The 21,565-nt window shown below is 39.0% G+C and overlaps 1 protein-coding gene across 2 annotated transcripts in view; it reads right to left on the bottom strand.

Annotated features, from left to right (window-relative positions):
- The window catches only part of BTBD7 (BTB domain containing 7), a 36,514-nt gene that overhangs the window by 12,411 nt on the left and 2,538 nt on the right, over positions 1 to 21,565 (bottom strand). Inside the window, exons 2-7 of one of the 2 annotated variants that reach the window (XM_074149651.1) lie at positions 18,007 to 19,086; positions 5,562 to 5,770; positions 4,122 to 4,197; positions 1,685 to 1,845; positions 1,292 to 1,435; positions 954 to 1,067 (exon numbers count right to left, since the gene is read on the bottom strand). In XM_074149651.1, coding sequence (XP_074005752.1) covers positions 954 to 1,067; positions 1,292 to 1,435; positions 1,685 to 1,845; positions 4,122 to 4,197; positions 5,562 to 5,770; positions 18,007 to 19,086 — 1,784 coding nt within the window. The remainder of the gene's footprint in view (positions 1 to 953; positions 1,068 to 1,291; positions 1,436 to 1,684; positions 1,846 to 4,121; positions 4,198 to 5,561; positions 5,771 to 18,006; positions 19,087 to 21,565) is intronic. The other variant, XM_074149652.1, reaches the window with a different exon arrangement.

The raw sequence follows: 21,565 nt of genomic DNA, 5'->3' as shown, positions 1-21,565 counted from the left end.
AAGTTTAACCCTTCTAAGGTTAAACAGCTAATGATTCTTTAAAAATATTATCAGCATAACATGAAACTAATAGAAACAAGCAGGATTCTTGACAGGGATAAAAAAAAAAAAAGAGTGCACTTTTTACTTTAAGATACTACTAAAGTGCTCCCATACTGTATACCTGAAAACTAAAAGAGTCAAAGCTTTTATCACATGTTCTTTAACACATTTTTGTTAGTTTTAACAATTCAAGAGACAAAGATAAAATTTTAACTGGCTAGTCTTTCTTTGCTGCTTTAGTGCCACGTGGTGCTCCCTAACCTTTGTGCCCAAAATGCAAAGCAGTTCTATTTCTCCCCTCAAAGAGGATGTCAACAACAACTCACACCTGTAGAAAATATTTTCTTTCTTAGGCACAGGGCAAAAGCTCTGAATTCACCAGAGCAGTGCTCAGAGTTTGTAGGCGATGTGGATGTGCACAGCTTCACCTAATCCTCTTGTTCTGCAGTCACCCTGTAGTCACTGCTGGGGCTCACAAGCTCTTGAACTAAGTCAGAGCTGCCTTAAGTGGTAGCATTAGTGACCTAAAAAGGTCCCAATTCTGTCACACAGAATATGGCATGTTCCTGCCCCACACAGAGCCATCTCCACTCTGTCACCAAACATCACCATCAGAGATGTTACAAGATCTTCAGTTTGACAGACCTAATGCAAACATCAAATAGGGAAGCCACTGCTCGAGTGCGACATGAAGGACTTCAGTCAAATTGGACACAAGATATTTATTCCATTTTGCGGAGGATCGAAAGAACTTTGGATATGTTCCGATTCAAACAAGAAGATGAAATATCAGAGTCCTCTGCTGAGTGGAATAGTAGCTCTCCACCCAGCTCTTGTGGAAGCTGGGGAGCCTGAAAGACCTGGCACCAAGGTCGCTGACTAGCTGCAAACTGGGACTGTCAGGCTCTCACCTTGCCATCCGCCTGCCAGGAGGGCTGCCGAGGAGCTGGGCCGGCAAACTGGCTGGAAACCAGGGAGGTTTCCCTCAGAACGCTGCTTTGTTTCCGGTGGAATTTCATCAAGATCTGTCTCGCAAACATTTCAATTTCGACAAAAAAAAATTTTGTTGAAATTTTTCTGACCAGTTCTAGAGACTTGAGCCTGATGATCAATCTTGTAAGTCTTGTTAAATTGAAAATGTTAGTATTTTAGGCCAGTACATGCAAAGAGAGACAAAACACACCAAAATCTTTCCCTGTTACAGAACCCCCTAATTTAACAATAGTCAAGTGTTGTTAATGATTATTACCTTAGCCTCCTCCACATACGGCGAGAACAGTCTTGGCCGCACATATATTCCAGCATTTTTTTGCCGCAGCCAGGCATTTGACTTTCCACCTTCTGATGTTGGTAGCATGTCTGAAGGAGGAGTACTAATCAGGCCTCTCTTCATCTTTAAGAATCAAGAAAGAGTTTTATGGTTTTTTTAAATATAAATATGGGAAAAACTTGCAAGAAACTTCTTTAGCCTTCGGATTCAAAGAACAGAAAATTCAACCAGAAAAAGAATTACACACACACATTATTCTGAGTGATAACATTTTAGGACCTAATCCTTTAAAAAAAATAATTAACCTGAACATTGTAGAATCTGAAGTACAAAGAACCCAGAGATAGCATTTGTATAAGACTTCCGACTTACTGCATCACTCAGTACTTCACTATTCATGGGTAAGATGTGCTCAATGCGGACAAAAGGTAGAAGTGAAGACAGGATCTCTCTCAGCTCCTCAATGTCAAGATCTCTCCTCTTCACACCTCTTTTATTCACACTGTGAGCAGTACCACTGAGTAAATTAGGCTCTGTGGGAAGGAACAAAAAATACTAAGTTTAAATCAAAAAGTTTAAATAGGAAAGTGCAAGTTTACAGGGCTTACAGGAATTTACAGAAAGAAAGAAAATTACAATTTTAAATCAACAGTGCTTATCAGCATTGTTCCACAAAACTATTTCATGCCTTAAAATCCGATATGAAGCATCCATAGAGACAGGTTCAGTTTATACGAGTGTGGGTTATTTGCACCGCTGTCAGTTTTGAAGTGTAAACCACTGAGAAAACAAAAATTGTGTTTGATGTAGTTTATAAAGCTCTACCAAGAGCTATGCTATGAAAACATTTGCAGCTCCCTGCTAGCAGTCCCCCCAAAGGACTCTTTCCTGCAGCTCCTCTCCCTTGCCCCAGCAGTTTTCAGAGACTTATTTTCTACAAATTAAGGTCTGAAGAGTCCACTGGGATAAATGACTCCAGCCTCCTTGTGTAACCCACCTTAGCAACAACTGTGTCAAGCCCATTCAAATTGCTCTCGTGGAAACAGGATACCCACTTCTGGCACAAATACTTATCTTCACAGAGATTGCAAGATGACTGCAATATGACACACTGGGGTGATTCTCCCTCCCCAGCTAACTACCTTCACCTCTATTTTAGGTACTGTGCCCAACCTGAATTTGACTAACTTCACTCCTTGGGGAAACCTGTCAAACACACCCATCCTCCCCTCAGTACAGGGAGCTCAAATTTTGGTCACAGAGCGCTACAATTTCTAATGCTTTCTGGTATTTGACTGACACCACCACATATTCATTCAGAGCTGCAAAATCAGGAGCGTACTGGGGAATTTAGACCAAATTACTACAATAAATTTGGCCCTAATCTGACAGAACATGGCCTAGCTCTTATTTCTGCTTTTGCTGATCATGTTATCTGATGATCCCAGGAAAGATAAATATGTCATTTACTTAATGAACACCACAGACCATGAAGCTGCACCATTACTCCAAATGAGCAGCTCCTTCGCAGCCCAGGGCTGTTACTGTTGAACTGGCTCCATTACATTCCAACGTGTCTTAAGGCAAACACTTAGAAAATCTTGTTTTGAAAACAGAAAGTTAATACTTAACACTCAGGTCACTAAAAGCACATATTTTAACTGACTTTTTGTTGCATTTCATGCAACATACCCACGACAAAGCAGTTATATCACAAGCAATACCAGGGGATTGCAAAAAACACGGCCAGCCCCCCAAAGACAGTAGCCCCAGCAGCACCACTCCATTTTCACACATGCAGGCTCTTCCCTTTCTGTTCCTCTTGGTGTCTGACTGATGCTTCACAGGTGGGAATGAACCACAAGCTACCTGCATTTGTTATTTAGGAAATATATATTTAATCTACTTCCCACATCCAACGCATGTGAGATTGCCCTTGAAGTTACCACTGTAGCAATAATATGCATCTAATAAAAATATATTTACATCTACTTTAGCAAAAACACTGATGTCGCTTGATGGCTTATTTCTCACTATCACAGATTTCTGTGGGAGAAAAACTGAAGCAAAAGGTTGACAGAGTAAACTAAGAATAAGACTACTGTGAGAGGCCTGCATGTGCACAGAAAAGTAAGAGATACTGCAGGTTTTTTTTTTTATTTGATGAATTAGTTAGAAGAAAACTAATTCTGAGACAACAGGAAATCAACCAGACTTAAAAATGAGACAATCATACGGGATCAAAGGACCTCCAGAACTCCGGTCCAGTCACAACCACTGTCCTCTCCCTACATCTCCCCAGGCAGGGTAGAGCAGGTTGCCCACAACTACATTCAGTCAGGTTTTGAACACCACCAAGGATGGAGACCCCATAAATACTCCGAGCAACCTATTCCAGTGTCTAACCATCTTCACAGTTTCTTGTGTTTAAACATAATGTCCTCTATTTCAGTGAATGCCTCACTGCCTCTCATCCTGTCTTGGGTGCCAAGAGAAGAGTGTGGCTCTATTTGCTTTGCTTCCTGCCATTAGATATTTATAGACTTTGTTAAGATCCCCCCTATGCCTTTCCTTCTTGAGGCTAAACAATCCCAGCTCCATCAGAATGCCTGAATTTTTTTTTTTTTTGGAGAACAAAAGTTTGTGTTTTTTAAAAAAAAAACCAAAACCACTCCACATTTCTTTAGTTTTGACCATACTATGAACAAAGTAGATTAAATCTCCTTAAGTTACAAATTACCCACAAGAAAGAACATCCATATTTTTTGGTTTATTTGTTTTAGTACTGTGTGGTTTAAAAGATCCTTACCTCGATCTGCTATTCTCTTCATCAACTGGTGTTCTCCCCATTTAATCAGATATTTAAGAATATCTTGTTCACTTGCCTAGTAGAAAGAGAAAGTCAGCAATCACACACACAAAAAGTAAAAGTCATATACACAGGTCTTTTACAGCTATAAAGAAACACAACTGTACCAAGTGCGACGTATTTGTACTTTACGATCTGCTATACCACTTGCTCCAAATATTTTAAGGTAGTACTACTAGTATGATTTCTAGATTCATGTCACTTATTTAATCCCTAGGAAGAGAGGAAAAGAAAAACTTCCACAGAAGGAAAAATGTTGTCTATCACGAAAAGTTACAAGTTTTAAATTTGAATGATTAAAGTTAATTAAAAGGGGCAGTTCCAACACTAGGTGTTTGGCTCTCTTGTCTAACATTACAAATTCAGTATCTGCATGGCCTGGAAAGCTATGAAAATAATCTACTAAATTGTAATCTAGGTGAAGAGAAAGATTTTCAGTAACACTATAAACAAAACAACTTTGCTTTGTTCATATCTATATACATATGCTAACTGCTCAACATTTTTAGAGGAAAAAAATAATGTACTGAAAAATCTAAATTTATCTACCCAATTTCTTAACTAGGGTATGAAATCTAGTCGTAATACCCACTCTCATGGAAGATCAACACTACTGTTACTGTAATTCCTGAAACATCTAAAGTAAACAAAACTTTTTTAAAAAACTCCACTTTAAGTACTCTCTAACACTTTATACTTTTTTTAAATAAGGTAAGATTGGGAACAGAAACAATTTGAAAAAAAAACAAAACCAAAAACCAACAAACCAACCAATCATCTTTAAGCTATAAAAGGCTGGTCATCATTTCAAAGAGAAATGGCAGCAAAAATCCACAAGCTTTCTATCAGTCAGTATGGTTTCCTCTCCCTAAAACCACACAATCACTGAAGGAAAGTCACAAAAAAAGAAATTCTGCAATACTTGTCAGAAAAGGTATTTTTATGTCTCTCTCAAAAAATAAATTAAGCCTTCTGAATGATTACTATTTTATTAGCTCCCACTGCCCCTAATTAAGATGTACATCGTTACAGCAAAATGACTACCAGCACATAATTTTTATAAAACACTTAAACATGCAAGGTAAATGCTAGGTTCAGAAACGCTTCATATAAAATAATTTGCAGCCATTTCTAAACTATTATTAGGCTTCTAAGCAATAGCATATGCCACCAGTTTGGCTTGTGTTACAAGCCAGGAACAAATAGTTTTCTTAATCACTACTTCAATTTCAGTTTTTACGTATTATAAAGGAATGCTTAGTGTGCATACAAACCCACACTTGCCTACAATTTAAAATGAGCTATTGACAAGCACTTTTAGTAATGGTTTAACATAGCCTGCTTCAAGCAGGACCAGCTGTATTCTGCATTGCAGGCTACCTGTAAATAGTCAGACTGAATAGCTGTGAGCAGGTGGTCCTTGCTGAGCTCATAGAAGACATCTGAAGTCATGACCTGGGTAAACTCCTCACAGAGGAAATGTAGCGCTTGACGATGTACCCACTTGGAACCGTAGGGCTGAGAGCTCCACTTCAGAATGGCAATTAAGGTGTCTAGTGAGATGCTCTCTGCAATAATATCTTCACAGCCTAGGAAACAAAAGCAGAAATCAATGACGTTGTTGCAGAGGCACTTTGATCCTGAAGGAGTAACACATATGGCTGAATCTGTAATATAAAGGGTTGTGTGACTCCCAGTGAGAGTAAAAACAGAAGTGCCCTACAGACCAAGGTTGCAAACGGGGTTAAACTCTGACTAAAAGTATAATAATTTTAACTGTGGTTTAGGATCCCAACTATACAGTAATTTACCTTTTAAAGGCACATGAAACACCATGTCTGCTGGCACGCCTAGATGAACAATCAGAAAGCTACTTCAGCCCTACTAGAACCTGCTTTGATTATCTGACCGTTTAACACATTTTAAGGTTGCAGATTTGCATTTGAGTCACTATTGTTTAGAGCAGATTCACAGAAGCCTATAAACTGTATCAGAGGTGGGATTTTCATCTGTGGACCCTCCTGAGATAGACCACGCAGAGGAGCAGAAACAAAAGCTGTGACATACTGTTGGTACTCATTTCCTCAGCACAGGATGAGGGCAGCAAAGCATCATTTTCTGGCTCACAGTGAAGGCAGGAGGCAGCGACTGGTTGCTCTAAGGCCACCACCCTGGTCTCGGTACCAAGCGAGGCACAGAGGGTGCCAAGACAGAGAGCACCTCCTCTGACAGGGAAGCAGAAAGCGAAGCACCCAAGAGGCAGCTATTCTGACTCACGGGGAGTCTGCTACAGTTTCTTCATACCCACTGCTGCATTAGGATTTACTCTTTGTCACAGAGTGCACGTCTGCTGAAGAGATGGGGAATATTTAGGTCTCCTGAAGGGAGACAGAGCAGATTTGGAAGAAGGGAGGGGAGATGTACCGTGGGAGAACTGAAAACATGGGTACTTGGGGTTACTGAGTTCAGACAGACAGTACCACAATGTTGGTAACTTGAAGTCTCCAATAGCACTTTGCTGATTTCATTTGTACATCTGGTTTACATATACATAGTCAAACAGAAATAATATTCTGTGAAGATAGCAATTTAAAGGAAAAAAATCCAACCGTATTCTAGAATTATACATTCCAGTCTCAACTCGCTACAGCCACAAAATTACAGCTGAGCTTATGCCCATGAGAGCTCCCGGGACAGTTCAGAGCAGCACACTTACACTGCAATTATTTTACTTTCTATATATCGTCATTTTCCTCTCAGTTTCAAGGATATTTAAAAACTAAACTTTGAAGTTGTTTAGAGAACTGTATCTCTACAGACTAAACCGAGTGAGAAAGGTTTAGCACAGTAATCAACATTTGTCAAGACAAAGATCAAAGAGGCTCTCCTGATGCTACACATTTTTGAACTGGTTGCATATATGTAAGACACACCAGCAGTAATTAATGCAATTAAAAGAAAATCTTACTTGTTCTACATAGGCCAGCATATAGAATGTAAGCATTGACTCCGTTTCTGTTGCAACTAATAACGTGAAGGATAAGTTAAGGCTTATGTAGTAACAAGCGAACATGCTACTTGAAGTAGAAAGATATCTGTCAAAGGAACTGCTTAGAAGCAAAGTCGCGGAAAAGGCAAACTTAAACAGTAAGGTAAAGAAGGAGGTACTAGGAAGCAACAATTTAAACATGAGGCAGGTTATAAGTTTACCTGTCCTATTAAACACACGGATTTCTACTTAACACTACAAAAACGCCAGCATGTTAATTATGAGAACAATATTCTGCCATTAAAATTTTCTAAACTTCAGTATAAAAAGATTACAGTGAGTATCATAAATACAGTCAACACTTAATGATAATGTCTGGAGCAAATTCCAGGAATACATCTGAATGTATATGTAGTTTTGGAAACAATTTTTATTTCTTTTCTGAAGGAATTTATGAGAATGTCTGTCTCCCCCAACAGTGATAAATTTTACACCAGTTCATGCTTAAAACAAACTTTCCTCAACAAGCACTTGGATGATTTGTTTTTTACATGCCTGATTTGCCTGAGAAAAGGAAGATGTTAGATTCTCCAGTTGTTGTTGACAAAGGGGTAAGTGCTGAGTCGTGTTTTCAATGCACCTGCTTTGTCCTTTACCATTCCTGAAGTTACATGGCACTTCTCAGAGCTACCTATTACCATTAACTTATATATTATTATTACTACTACTACTACAAGTAAGAAGAGATGACTTACCATAGATAGTGAGCTCACCGCATGGTGAGGAGTAGCCTAAACATGAGCAGTGAACAGACAGCAAGGAATAATTGGAAGTAATTGGGACACCAGCCCAACCATCACCAGTGGAGATGAGAGCAGAGGATGAGAACTGCTCTGAAATACACTCCTTGGGTTTCAATACAGGTTAGAGAAACTTTCTGGACAGGTGAATTCCCCAGAATTCTAAAGGATAAACCGCACTCTGAAGCCTTAAAAAATTCTGGTCAAGAATCTGGTAACTGATTTAAAAAAAAAAAAACAAACCACAACCCAAAAACCTACCTTAAAAAAAAAAGCTCAAAATACTTCAGCATATGTCAGAAATCTGAGTAAAGGAAGTCTGATGCTCTCTACCTTAAGACCCAGTTTTACTTAAAATTTTCCTTACGTTTTTACTTGCACAGTTAATGGCTGACATTGCATTTAACTTTGTTGTATGAGTCCCTCTTATCTTCCCTTTTGGGGCTCAGAAAAGGAAAATGTTAATTTCACAGCCAACCTGGCATGACAAATGAAAGGTAATCATGGGTAGTTGCACTTTGCCTAAAAGAGGAGTTTGCTTCCCTAAATAAGAAACACACAGTTGTTTGAAGCAATTATTTAGGGTCACCTGTTGTGTTGCACTAAGTCTCATCCTGCTAAATCCTACCACAACTTTTTGCATGCAATTATTCTGTTTGCATACAAGCTGACTTCGGCAGATGATTACATCCCCCTGAAGTCTAAAGATTACTCATAAGGACTACTCCACTTCAAAGGCAGTATGTAAACCCACTCACTGAAACTGGTCAAGAGGAAACTTAAACTGTAAGAGCAGAGAGACTTATCTCAAAGTGAATACCATTCATAGTATTTCATCTGATACTTCTTTTTGAGACAATAAGGATAGCTGCCACCTGCAAAGACAGAAAGCTACATTTCTGTGAGAAATGCAGTTTCAAAGATCTGAGCAACATTGATTTATAGAAACAGAGCACCAGCCCAGTCTCAGTTCTTCTGTCAGGTCCAATTATTGCACAACTCCTGACAATACGACATCATCAGGTGAAAAGCTCATTTAGGATGCCTAGCAAATGAAAGAGTCCTTTTCCCAAGTAGTTTTAGCAATGTGTCAGAACTGTGGGATTATTAGAAGTATTTCTTCTGGAGTAAGCATGAGGTAACAACTGAAGTGTTTTCTGAACACCTAAATAAATTGGGTCAACCCAATTCTAGCTATGGAAGGAATCCAATTTTGTTTCTTCTTTGGCAGAAGGTTTTTTTGCTTTAACAGTCAGCCACTTGGCAAAAAAAGCAGTCGTCTAATACCCAGGATATTGTTCTTCACAGTGGAAGAGAGCATTTTTCTCCTATGAATGCTATTTTATAACACTGAGGCAGCAACAGCCTTTCCAAGGTCTGTTTGCAGTGTCTGAAAGTGCTCTACCACCAGCTTCTGTGGCCGTTAGTATCTTTCAGAGACTCAACTTGGATTCTAAAGAAATGAAAGATGACTGTCACATTTTGGACAAACGAGGCTATTCCATGCTGGATACCAACAGATCCTGCCTACAAACAAATCCTTTCTGCTCCCCCAGTTCTCTCTCAAACGCAGTTCCACAGCCCTTCCAAACAGAAATAGTTTGAGCCCACCTTTAGCATGCTAGCTAGTAGCTTGGGATCTTAACAAGGCAGTTGACAGACCTACCAAAGACAAATTAAGTGCCTTCAGCAGTTAGCAAAAGTGGAATTAAGCGAAGTTTTTACTACAAAATTGTTAGCTCGATTTAACTCATTCTGTAGTGGAGACCTTTCCCCTTAACTTATGCAAACCAAGAAAACAAAAAAGGAGTAAGAATTCATCTTGACACTGAAGTCTAGAAGCTACTCAATGTTTTCTTAAGTTTGTTGCATTAGAAGAAACCATGCTGGCAATCAGGAACCATACTTCTTGAATTTGCTGGCATGTAGAGAACAGTCAGAGCCATCACCTGTAGCTATTCTGGACCGCAATATGTTTGGAAGTTTCAAAGATGCTCGTCTCACCCATCCATGAGCACCCTTGCTGTCCTAACCAAGCTTCTGACAGGAAAAGAAAGGAAAAAAGGAAAACAATGTTTGTTCAGCCTCTTTCCCATGTCTTACAGACCCAAAGATGCAACCGTGTCCTGAACTTGCAAAGGATTCTTCAGGAGGCAGCCCACACCCGCAGGCTGTGGGAGCAGTCACGGAAGCCAATCCCCTCGTACAGTGGTATTAAACCAGATTGTCATCTTCTTACATTCCACATCTCCCACTCCTCTGTCACACTGGTGCTTGGGTGGCCACTCGGTGAACTAATTTCTGTCAACAACATTAGATCCCAATGGCACAAACCCTAGTTCCAGCACAGAGAACAGAAACAAGGAGACTAACGGAGGAGACAGGGCAGCAATACAACTTCTGACAGCCAAACACTGTGTCAGACTCAAGTGACCTCATACAACCCGAGAGACATGGCAATAGGAATTTATATTCTCCGCAGCAGTAGGCAAAACATCAGTTACAAAAACAGTATGAGCAAGTCAGAAGACTTACATAGTACAAACAGGCAGCTATACCTTTTTAACTGGTTATCCCATAAGCAGCAACTGCAACAACCTCTACTTTCCTAGAACTGTATTGTGAAGAAGGGATCTTGTTTAGCATCTATCTTCTGGATGCAGGCTGACTTTTCCAGTTTATTAACATTTATTCCCTCCTGGTAGCACCATATTCTGTCATAAAGGAATGCTATAGGTTTCTAGCTTCTGGAAGCTTTTGTGCTTTTTCTTTTTCATCTCTTCCCCAAATGGTTTTTAATCTCTTTTTAAAGATTTTTTTTTTTTTTTTTTTTTAAGTTAACTATTAACTGATGCCAAGCCTGTAATTTGCAGGTCTGTTATTTTCTGCATTTTGGAACTCTGAAGCACCCAACTTTTGGTTATGTGAAGGTGCAAAACTACGTGAATGTTCTGCAGAAAACAAAACAAGATCTAAGTAGCACTGGAGATCAAGAAGGACTCAGCAGGAATTAGTGGTCAAACAATGTTCAAGTCTATTGGTAAGTTCAGTACCTCTTTTGAAATATTTTTTGTCCCTCTGCTGATTTTTCTAAGCACAAATTTTAAAACACTCATGTACTCCCACCCTTGAAAGGCAAAATTCAAAGTACATCTACTATGGCACTGTTAAAGTATATAATGTTTTTTGTTTGTTTTTTTTTTCCTTATTCAGATACAAAGCTGACAACTTTATAGCATTTCAGATTAACTGTTTAAGCAAAAATAAAATATGGTCTGAAGGTTAGGTCAGGTAGCATTCTGTGTTATGCTAATGTCCTGGTCCAATGTCCAAACCTGGACAGCTAACCATCCTTCCACAGTGAAAAACTCACTATGTTATGTTGAAACCCATGCAGCATACTATCCAGTCATTTGAAATATTAAATTAGAGAGCAGATGAAAGCAATGCAACTTTTGTTATATTAAAGATATTTTCATTTATGATATAGCAGTTACAAAGCTGTTAAACATTCTAAGATATTAACAGCTGGATTTTTTTTAAATTGTAAGTTTAGCCAGAAATGTAAGGTAACTGTTAAATGTTTAAAGCATTCTGTATTTGTGGCAAAAGCTCTTTAATGTTCTCTCTCCCAAACAATGAAAATTAATTTACTCTTCTGCTCCTGCCACATGTAAAATGCATTAATTTAGGAAGCCATCAGTTAATAATGGCCCTTGACTGGGCTTCAAACATTCCTTAAGCAGCACATTCAGTACCAGTGGCAGGCAGTGCAGCTGATCCAGCTTAAACAGAAAACAATCATGGGTCAGAAACAAAAAGCTGCCAACTCAACCATAACAAACCAGAGGGAAGAGCTTAACATGGGAACAATGAACGGCTGAGAGGGGACAAGCTGATGTTCAGACCGCCACCAGCCATCACTGTTCAGTATTTAAGCCGTATACTTCCTAGAACACAGGTGGCTGAAAGAAAAAAATCTGAAAACAGTGACCAGATCTGTTTCTCTGCAAAAATTTATTTGCAATGTCATAGCTATGTGTCTAGTTACACGACTCACTTAAAATCTTTATACTTGCACATAACCCTGAAATGTAAATGCTCTAATGAAGATCCTTTCTGCTTCCTGCTTTCTCCTGTCTTCATCTTCATAATATAAAACCTAAGCAATACATTCAGGTTTGAGTGCAAGTGAAGCATTGTAAGGAGATGATAGGTGAGATTTATGTTAATATTTACTTAATCATACCCAATTTACTTTAAAGTTGCAAGTGCCAGACTAGCTCCTTTGAGCATTCCTACTGCACTGATATATAACTGACACACTCACTCTAATCTTCCCACAATGCATTTGTGTGTATTTAATACTGCTGCTGTGGGCTTCCTAGCATTTCAGGATTTCAGTCCTGCTGAGATCAAGGGTACTTTTGATGTCAGGCGATATCTGCCTCTAGATCAAAGGCTGCACTATGAATATGGCTTTAAAATAAAGTTTCTTACCCTTGACAAGAATAAGTAGTAAAGTCAACACCTGAAAATAAAAGGAAAGCAAAAAGTTTGAAATTAAGCTATTTTTTGTCAAGTTTACTTTAGAAAACTTTTTGGAATCAGCAGGCAGAAAAGATTCCCAGGCAAAACTATTTCATAGGGTCCCAGTATCCAAAAACCTGTAACAGAAAAACATACTGTACCACCACCTCATTGCGGCTATCCATGACGGTAAGCATGCCATAGTTTTGGCCAAATTTACCAAAACCAGACTGACAGATGTCCCCCCCCCCCCAAAAAAAAAAAAAAGGAGAGGAAGAGATAAGGAAATTTAGAAGTTTAGAATGAACTAAACTACTGTAATGAAGTATTAATATTAAAATCAAAACAAAGAAAATAATGAAATAGATACAATATATACAAAACCATATCAAGCTCCCAGGATGATGTCACCAGGAGGCACTGGGGAAGTCCCAGACTGGACTCAGCAATGGATGAGAACTGGGTTCCAGCTCTGGAATCAGGAACACATGGATTGGGATCAAAGGCAGATGAATAGACAGTCTTTTTCAGACATCAGCCATTGAAGAAAAAGAGCTGACCCTTCGATCCCTCAGCTTTTATACTGAGCATGGGGCAGATGGGATGGAATACCCCAGTTGGTCAGGTTTGGGTCACCTGTCTTGTCTGCTCCTCTCCACGTGTGTGACCCCTCTACGCTTTTCCCATTTCCCACCCTCTAACGAGGCAAATAACAAAATTAGCTGACCTTGCTTGTTATAGTAATAAGGAAGAGGCTCTCTGCATACCATTCCTTGGCATGACGCACAAACATTGGTCTTATCACTCTGAGAATGAGCAGTTTTCTCCACAATATGCCGTTAATTTCAGAGAGTTAGAAGAGGCCTAGCTAAGATGTAAAATTACAGAACAGAAAGTTTGTTCTGCTTTACTTCAAACCAGGACAAATCAACAGGGCCAAGATGCAGAAGAGGATTCATTTAACAGAGCTATCTAATAAAATTAAGATATCGGAAGCCTAACTTCTCTGCAACAGCAGTGGATGTGGCAGCACAGTAAGACTGCAAGGGGGGATTATTTTAATAACGCAGGATGAACAGGACTAGGGAACTGATCTGGTTTTAATAACCTTGCTATAGAAGAGGAAAGGATAAGTGATTTTAAACCTGATCTTTGAGAGTCAATGTGTTAAAACGATTGAACCAGTAGGGCTGACAGAGAGCAGCAAGGCAGCATGAAGACACAAGCAGGAGCAGAGTGCAGAAATAAGCAGGCAGAGCACAGAAACGTTTCACTAAGGGAAGTGAATGAACCTCCTGGAAAGGACTCTAATCCCTACAGCCTCTATGAAAGTAGAGAAGAGCTTCACTTTTTGATAGCTAACAAATACTGCAGAACCCCTAACAGCAGCCTCTCCTCTATTGGGTACAAATGGGTTTCAGCGTGATCAGCTCTATAGATGAAATATGCTTGCCGATTAGTTCATTTATTCAAATTAGTTAATTCAAAGATCCAATTCAGTTTCTCTCGGAAGAGGTGACAATCATCGGCTGAAATAAATCCAAGCTGAAGCCAGGGTAAGTTCTAAATAAAGTAGTCTTGCTTTACTTGGACAGTAAGGATTCATAGCATGTACCTGTACTATCACTGACTTCATCATAGGGAAATCATCTAATAAAATACAATAGTCCGAGAAAGGAGTATCACTGTGTTAGGAATGAGAAGATTTCCGTGGAAAGAGTCAAAGATGAATCATCTGCTGAAAATGAAGAAAAATGACAACATCTGGATACTTAGGAAGGTCCCTGAAGATAAATCAAACGAAAATCTGTTGAAAATGAAAACACTTGATCAGAAGCTTTAAAATACATCAACTTCACTTGACACTCAGTTACAAATACCCAGCCAAAACTGAGTAAAAGTGAGCAAAATGAGTTGGAAAGAGTATCCAGACTTACATATAATGAGCCCAAAATATTTTCCAGGAAACCAAGGAGACAAGATTTAGCAAGTCTGCAATTGGCTAGCATGAGTGAGCTGAGTCAAAAATCTTGAGCCATGGGGTATAGAAATCTAGAGAAGGAACTGAAGACATCAGTTACTGCAAAAGCCAACTGATGGGACTGGTCTGAACTTGGGCAAAACCAGACACCTGCAGCACAACAGAGTAGAAAAGTGCTGTCAGACGACCAAACTAAGAGATTTCCCGAGAACTGCCTGCTCAGCGGTCTCCAACACCTGCATAATGCTCTCTTCTGGCATCGCTCTGCGTAATATCTAGAAGGCAGATGTTTGCGTGACAGCTTCCAGCACAGAAGTATCCTAACTATGAAATCAGGGAATGGGAGGCACACTAATGAAATGAACATGAGGTAGATGAGAGATCTTAAGTATTACATGAGGGAGGACAAGGTGCTATGGTTAAGCGATGGTCACTACTACCGTGCATACTTTAAAGTAATCTGCCAGTCAAATGCAGGCATACAGTTTTCCCTGATCAAATAAGCTTCCTTTTAATTTAAGACTATACCAGAACAATTCTTCAGTGTCAGCACAGTACCAATGACTTAAACATGAACTCAGCAAATTAAGTATGAAACTATGAGATACTGACTTCACCAGCATATAGAGATTTTCTACAGACTGCTTACTGCTTTCTCCTGTAGCTAGGGAACGCAGCACTGATTTGTAAAATCCTTATTAGTTCAAGTTAACATCTAGAATTTCAGTACCTGAAGGGGTGCCAAATTTACATTTGCTAGTATTGGATAATACAGTAAATTTCAACCCTTGTCTGGTTTTACTACATTTCTCCCCTTTAACAGCCTCCCCACCCCCCAGCTCACCACTTTTGTGGTCATACACAGATTTACCAGGGAAAGAAGAAAAGACCTCCAAAGGCCACTGCATCCCTCTCTGTCTCCTCCCGATGACCACCCCCCAATATGTTACAGCTCAGGTTCACCCAGAGGGCCAAGACCGAGCCCACAGTGCTGCACTCGATGGTTCCAGCCACCCGAGCATGCTGCCGAAGTGCTGCCAGCCCATCGCAGCTCCCGCTGCTGCCTTTCTTTTTCCTCCCCTTGAGGTGGTGTTGGGGAAAAACCTCCAGGGAAAACTTAAGATCTTGTTACCGCTGACTCATAAAAAGTATATTCCAGAGCAGCGCTGGTCTGTAGTGCCTTACTGAAAGGAGTGCCGGTTTAGGACACGCTGACCCAAGCATGCTCAAAGTGAGCAGAAATAATGAAACTCAGCACCAAATAAAACATCAGTTCTGTTTTGCAGCATTTACCAACACCTAAAAAATAAAAACCATTTCCCTGTAAGTCTGCCCAAGTTTCTCTCCGAGTTCCTCTATCTATCATTGCTTATCTGCTTTGATGTAATTGCTTCATCAGAGCACCTCCACAGTTGTTACACTTTAGGTTTCCACTCTGAGGAAAGAATTGCACCCCGTTCATTTATGAAATGGTGCATAATTATTAAGTGTCTTACCAAGGGCTTCATTCACAGTTTAATTCCCTCATCAATATTCCCTAAGCACCCTAAATCCTTTTAGCACTTGTATATGTGCATGCACCAAAACTGAGAAACTGTATACTTATATCACCTTTTTAATTTCAGCTCGTTTTCCTTGGTTGCTCTCAGCTGATCTACTGAATTATCCGGTTCTCAAGTACTATTAACTTGCAAATATTGTATAGGAATGAATTTAACACTGTAGTTCGACTACAGTAAAACTTTTGCCACTTCTGCATTCCATTCAACATTAAGTTTCTTGACGTACTTAGAGGGGAACAACAAAAATAAAGATGCAAAACAGAACGGTGAGGGTTTAAAGGAGTGCCACGAAGATGATCAAAGGGCTAGAGAACCTGCCCTATGAGAAAACACTGAAGGAGTGAGGTCTTTTCTCCTTGGGGAAGAGAAGGCTCAGCGAGACCTCATCACAGTATTCCAGTACCTAAAGGGCAGCGAAAAAGAGGACAGAGGCTCTCTCTTCACAAGGAGGAACATGTTGCACTGGGAGACATCTTGATATAAGGCATTTTTTACAGTGAGAACAATCATTCATTGGAACAACCTCACCAGGAACATGGTATAGTCCCCATCACTGGACAGGGTGCTTGATAATCTCATCTAGGCTGCCATTCTCATGAAAGGTTGGACCAGATCATCTTTCACCCTGGGCTGTTCAATGACCCTAAGAACACCTAATGACCTCAAGGATTTACTTATTTGCATTCCTGTAGCAGCATTTCTCAGAAAACTCAACTCTCTTGTTTTCTTCCAGTTCTATTGCCATAGGTTTATTTCAACTTTCAGCATCATCTAAAAATTAGTTTCCTAATACCAACCTCTACAAAAGATACAATAGTTCTGATTAGTTTCCCATATGCTTAACACTCACAGTTTGAGGTAGCTATTAGAACCCATTAAAAGTATGATCTCTTCCTGCAGTGCTTATACCTGCTTTTTCCTGCCCAGTCCTTAAGTAGTTTCCTATTTTACTGAAGTCTACTTGATAGCTTATATTACAAATATTTCAATCAAATTTCATTCAATAGCTAGAAGTTATGGATATACAGATCTAATATTTTTAAGACCTTTTACAGTAAACTAGCTTAAACAAATCATATTGATGATATCTCAGTGAATTCCATTCTCCATTTCTCAGCTCTACAGTAAAATTTTCATCCCCTCACCAGCAAGGCCTGAAGCAATTTCCATATCCCATTATGTATAATATGGCCACTAAATAGTTCAAATATCAACAGGTGAAATAGCAAGCAAAGCTCTTGCCACCACAAGAGGTACCGTTAGTTCACCAGTCAGTGCTCTGACACCTCACCAGAGGTTGCAGTAACCCCAGCCAGCCTCCACGTGCAGGAAATACGTTATCAAGATTTGAATTATCTTAAGAGTAACAGACAGAAGTAAAACTTTCCAAACTAAGTCTGAAAATACTGACTGCCCCTGCCTTCAGTTCTGTACAACAAATAGATATTAAAGACCTAGGACTAGTGCAATTAAACTGTTTAAATTTACCTTCCAGTCACAAGATTGCAGACTTGCTCTACCCCCTTTGACATAAACTACAGAAATAATAATTCAAGTTTACAGCATTGTTAACATATAGGGACGCTTCAAAACAAGTCTAAATATTTCCTCTGTTCACCAAGGATCTCTTGTATCCCCCCCGCCATTTACACCCCAAAAACGGCTTGTAGATAAAAGTTGGTGAAGATCATAAATATCAAGACCAGTTATACACATTTGACATAAATAGCATGCTTCAATAATGACATACAATACAGTTAAAAGCTCTCACATGGCATTTCTTCTGTCCCTAGAAAACATGGATGCATTACCTACAACTTACAGACAGAAAATAAATTCCTTTTCTTAAAAAGAATTGTCAGCCATTGATAGGAAGACTCAATAGGGATATTCACACTGCCAAATAGCTAAAAAATTGTTGTAATAAGGTCGTATATTCTACAGCAAGGACAGTATTACATACCTTGCGCAAGCATGTTAAACTCCAAGAACAGTGCTATGTGATAAAGCTCCATAGCTTCTTCAGCCCTAGTCATGTTGAGTTTTCCTGCTACAAGAGCCTGAACTTCACTTAAACTGCCCACTGAAGGGCTGGAGTGCAAAACTGAGAGGTCCACCACATCTGTATACATACAGTTCAAAATGACCTTAGCGTATTTTTTTGGTATGATAGATTCATCCAATATAATTCTAGTTGGAGTTCGTAGAGTTCGGTCTGTGATTTCTTCACCAGTTCGTATCCTCCTCTGCAGCAAGTGACGAAAAAACGGAGATCGTGATGAAATAATAGCTTTGTGAGCTCTGAGCTCTTCATCTAGACAGTTCTGACTCCCACCAAAAGTTTCAACTAAGTCAGAGTTGGATGAAAAGCTAAGAACGACATCATAGTAGCACATGTAATCAAACAGTGCGCGCATGTCAACATCCAAGGAATTTGGTGTTCCAAATTCTTCACTAAGCTGCACAAGGATATCAACATTTTGGAATCTTGAATCATCCATTCCAAACTCGCCCGTATAAAGGTAGTGTAACAAAGCAGAAAACATAGGCATATCTATGCCAGCTGTGTTAATATCCATTATTATTTCTGCCCCATACTCTGGTGAGGAAGAAAGTAGCGTCTTAAAAAATGGACATCTTGCTGCCAATATCGCACGATGCACAGGAAAACAAGTTTCTTGAAATATTAAGTCTACATCGGTACAATATTTGTACTGATAAAGTTCAGCCATGTCTTTTTGTAGCGTCCTGGCTTCTGGTCTTGCCAAATTAGCTTGTAGATAAAGTTCCTTTAAGGCTGACGTCCCTTCGTATTCTTCTACTAATGCATTAACATCTCTGACATCCCAGCCTGAGAGGAGTTCACGCATCTGCTTGGCATGATCAGCAGATCGGCTAGATTTCCGACGCTTAATGAATTTCTTTTTGAGGGTGGCAAGGCCAGAGGTTTTCTTTTTCTTGTCTTGAGGTTTCTCATGGCCATGGTCAAGGCTATACAGCTTTGATTCACAGCCATAACCTTGATGAGAGTAGGATGATGTCCCTGAAGGCAGAAAGGAAAATTGAACACATTTATTCTTTACATTTAAAAGGAAGAACAATAACGCCCGAACAATTACACTGTGTCTCTGCAAGTTACACAATTTTTCCTTCTTCTTGGATCAGATAATTTGACAAGTTGGAAACCTGACTGAAGTCCTTTTTTTTCTGGCCATTAAGAACAAAAATATTTTTTTTGCAACTAGAAAGTTTTGGGTGGTTTGGTTTTTTAAACGTACTCAATTTTAAGAGCCAAGCAGTGCCAGTCAACTTAGCACGACACGCGTGTCTAAGCGGAAGGGGAACACTGTGGTCATAATGTTACACGTCATTGTATTAACTACAACAGGTGGAAAATACAGCCTTTTAACAAGCTCGTATAATCTCAGTGAAACAGTGGCACCTCCCTCCGCCCCCTTCAAAGCATTTTTCAAATTCTGCTGTTCTTGCATTAAGTATCATTTTAACAAGAAAAGCATAGTTGGCATCAGATAGTTATCACAGTCACAAGAAAAAAGGAAAAAAGAGAACACAGGGCCAAAACTTTCAGGGGAATTGAGGATAATGAACTAATTTTCAATGTAAATTTAACAAAAAAGTAAAAATCCTGTCATATGATAATCAAGTAATGCCAAAAGTAAAACACATAAAATGGGCTCCTTTCCAAAGAACCACAGATACTAATTTGTGCATACATCCCATTTAAAAGAATATGGAAAAGTAAGTTTCACTGTATTATTCAAGATGTCCTTTCAACAGAGCATTATACACTTAAACTATACATGTAATTATTTTTTCCCCTCAAAAATCATTTATAGGGAAATTGTTATGAACCAAACATGTCAAAATGAAAAATGAAAAACATTATTTGTGTTACATATCTGACCTGTTTTTCTAAATGAACCTTTGCTGATTGTCAGTTCGAGGATAGCTGCATATACAGTAACACTGATAGCAATTTAGTACGAAAAAGAGGAATTAAGATCTGCATTTCTAGAGGTAATGGAAAAGTGAAGCGATGTTTTCATAAAATAAGTAGTTAAAAACTATAGTTTAAACAGAACCATGACTCTCACGTTAAAGGGTTATTTTCTAATTTAACTGTATTTACACTATTTTTCACTCTAAGCCGGATGGTGAAAAACCTCAGACATAACACTAGTATACTTGTGTATCTTCACTATTTGTTGCCTTTTTTGGCTCTTTAAGTTCAAAGCACACCCAAGCACCAGAGTGTTTGGGGCCTTTTATAACTTGTTCTATCATTGCTCTCTCACAGTTCCATTTGTTTTGGGTAGATTTGACATGATGCTACTTTGCTATGCTATTTTGACAATGATGTTATGGGCCAGTCTGTCAAAACACAGTGCTTTTAAGTCACCATGTTATTTCATGTAAGTATTTACTGAATTTTGAAAGCCACTGGAGCAATTCAAATTAGACAACTGTAGCAATCTCAGATTTCTGTAAATTATATTATTATTTAAGCCTCAATAATTCCAAGTAACCTTATACACTGGCTTTTACACCAAGCTAATTAAAACTCCCCCAAATCATGCAACACAATGGTTTTACAATTCCTCTATTAGTGAAAACTTTGGGAAGGAACTTTACTGTCTTTGAGTAAACACTTCTAACCATTTTATCCATGCTGTATTAAGTTTTCCTTGATCAGGCAAAATGTTATTAAATCATATTGAAATTTCAAGACATTAAAAAAAATATCAACTTATATGAAGAGAACAGCAGTAACTCAAGACAACTTCAACAGAGAGGCTGTGCTGCAAAATCCACCATAAAAATTCCTTCCACATGCTATATGAGATATTACAATAGAAAAGTAGAGATTCCGTCTCCTGCTGATATAGACAAGCCTAAAAGTTCTGCTCCATTTAAAGATTATCGATTACATTTCACAATAAAAGTAGAAATACACTTTGCTCACTCTTTAATAATAGATTCTGCTCCAAGAGAACATGCCAGCTCATTTCTATTTTGGATTCCAGTGGCAAATTTGAGTATGCAGAATACTCTCTTAACATTCTGCTGAAGAAAAACTAGGACAGCAGAAGCCTGAATTTCTTTCTTCCCGGAAGGCTGCCATGAGGTATTACTTGCACGTGAATTACCACAAGACACTAAAACATTTATGTAGCTTGAGCTACTTACAAGATTTAACTTCAGAAGTACTGCAAACAGTGCTATTAACCCTTACAAATACATAAAACACTGCTATAAAAGTGCCACTGCACAACTGCTTTTTGCCAGAGGCAGAAGTAGAGATGCCCCAGCATGGCCTCTCTGGGTTCTCAACAGATGGTGGCTCCGCAACCCTCAAAGGAAGAATTGTGAAGAGCCCCTTTTTGACCCACCTATATTCCTTCACAAGGCAGCAGCATTAGAAATAGGAAACAATTTTATTCCGCAGTTCTAGACTAAAAGGTACCAACCTATTAAATGCTATTAAAAAGCAATAGCTACTT

The sequence above is a fragment of the Numenius arquata genome, chromosome 6 (genome assembly GCF_964106895.1).
Source record: "Numenius arquata chromosome 6, bNumArq3.hap1.1, whole genome shotgun sequence".
Classification (NCBI taxonomy): domain Eukaryota; kingdom Metazoa; phylum Chordata; class Aves; order Charadriiformes; family Scolopacidae; genus Numenius; species Numenius arquata.
The sequence above is the reverse complement of the archived record's forward strand: the minus strand, read 5'-3'. Positions and strand labels throughout refer to the sequence as shown.